Source organism: Dipodomys ordii, unplaced genomic scaffold (genome assembly GCF_000151885.1).
Source record: "Dipodomys ordii isolate 6190 unplaced genomic scaffold, Dord_2.0 Scaffold112, whole genome shotgun sequence".
NCBI lineage: Eukaryota > Metazoa > Chordata > Mammalia > Rodentia > Heteromyidae > Dipodomys > Dipodomys ordii.
Window position 1 is genome coordinate 1,329,284 of NW_012267328.1, and position 1,232 is coordinate 1,330,515.

At 62.9% G+C, this 1,232-nt stretch overlaps 1 protein-coding gene across 1 annotated transcript in view; it reads left to right on the forward strand.

The window, feature by feature from the left end:
- The window catches only part of Fam196b (family with sequence similarity 196, member B), a 12,118-nt gene extending 10,886 nt beyond the window's left edge, over positions 1–1,232 (forward strand). Inside the window, exon 3 of the mRNA XM_013028620.1 lies at positions 1,046–1,232. Coding sequence (XP_012884074.1) covers positions 1,046–1,232 — 187 coding nt within the window. The remainder of the gene's footprint in view (positions 1–1,045) is intronic.

Below are 1,232 nucleotides of genomic sequence, written 5' to 3' on the forward strand. Positions count from 1 at the left end.
CGGGATCTCCTCTTCCTCCAGGCTGAGTGAGGAGGAGCCTGGACGTGCTCCTGGCCTCTCCACACTGCCCAGATCCTGGCCTTTAGACCTCTGCGAGCCCTGGCCTTTGTTATGTGAAACCATAACAAATCCTTCTCCAGGCTCAAGGCCCAGCCCCGCACACGCCTCCTGAAGTCACTCCCAGGAACGCTCCTCCACCCCACGCCCCGCCTGTCTAGAGGATTCCTTTTTTCCTGGTGGGTTCTTCGGGCCGCAGGGTAAAGCAGGGTGAAGGCTCCCCAGGCCAGCGCCTCTGGCCCCCCGAGGAGCGAATGCAGGGTGAGCAGGGATGCCCGCTTCCCACAGGCCCAGCGTCCGGTCCCCTCCAGTTCTAGAACCTGCTCCTTACTGACAGAAGGGAGGGAGAGTCGGCCTGATGCCACCGATCGACGCTTTGAAACAGGCACCACATGGGCAAAATGAAGGGAGGGGGGACCAGGCGGCCGCGGAGGCACGGCGGGTCGGTCTGCGTGGAGGAACTCGGGATGGAGAGGCAAGCCCGGGCCAAGGCTCGGTCAGCAGCGCGTCCAGGGTGCAGCGCCACCGCCTGCTTTCCATCCCCCAGCTTTGCACACGGCAAGCCCAAAGAAAACCCCAAGTCCTTCCCGCCTCCCATCCAGAGAGGAAACCCAGCCCCGTTCGCCACGCCATCCCCCGTCCCCACTGGGTCTTTTTCTAGCCGGGCAGCAGCGTGGGTGCGGAACATGCAAACACGTCGGCAGGAGGCATGTCAGGTGGTACAGAATCCGGTGTCCCTCACCCCGGGCAGCACACCCCTGTGGCAGGCACCCAGTACAGTCCCCGCGGCCCGGAGATCCTGCGTAGGTGTCATCTGGGAGGAGACAGAGGCTCAGGGAGGCGACACAGCTTCCCCAAGGCCACACAGCCACCGGATCCCTAAAGATCCAGAACTTTCTCCCGTGACCCCCCCCCACCGTCCACCCCTGCGGGGCAGGGCTGCCCTGTGTTACTGGGATTTACATCCTCCCACCTCTCTGTCTTTCAGTGTCGAGTATGATTTTCGACAGCAGGAGGGCAGATTCCACAGAGTCCTGCAGAACCTGGGCCACACGGAGCCTGACGATGACACCCCTTCGCCCCCGAAGTCTCCGGCGGAGGCCCCGGCCCCCGAGAGACAGGACTTACGGAGGAAAGCCAAGAAGGTGAAGAAGAAATGCTTTTGGTGGATCTGA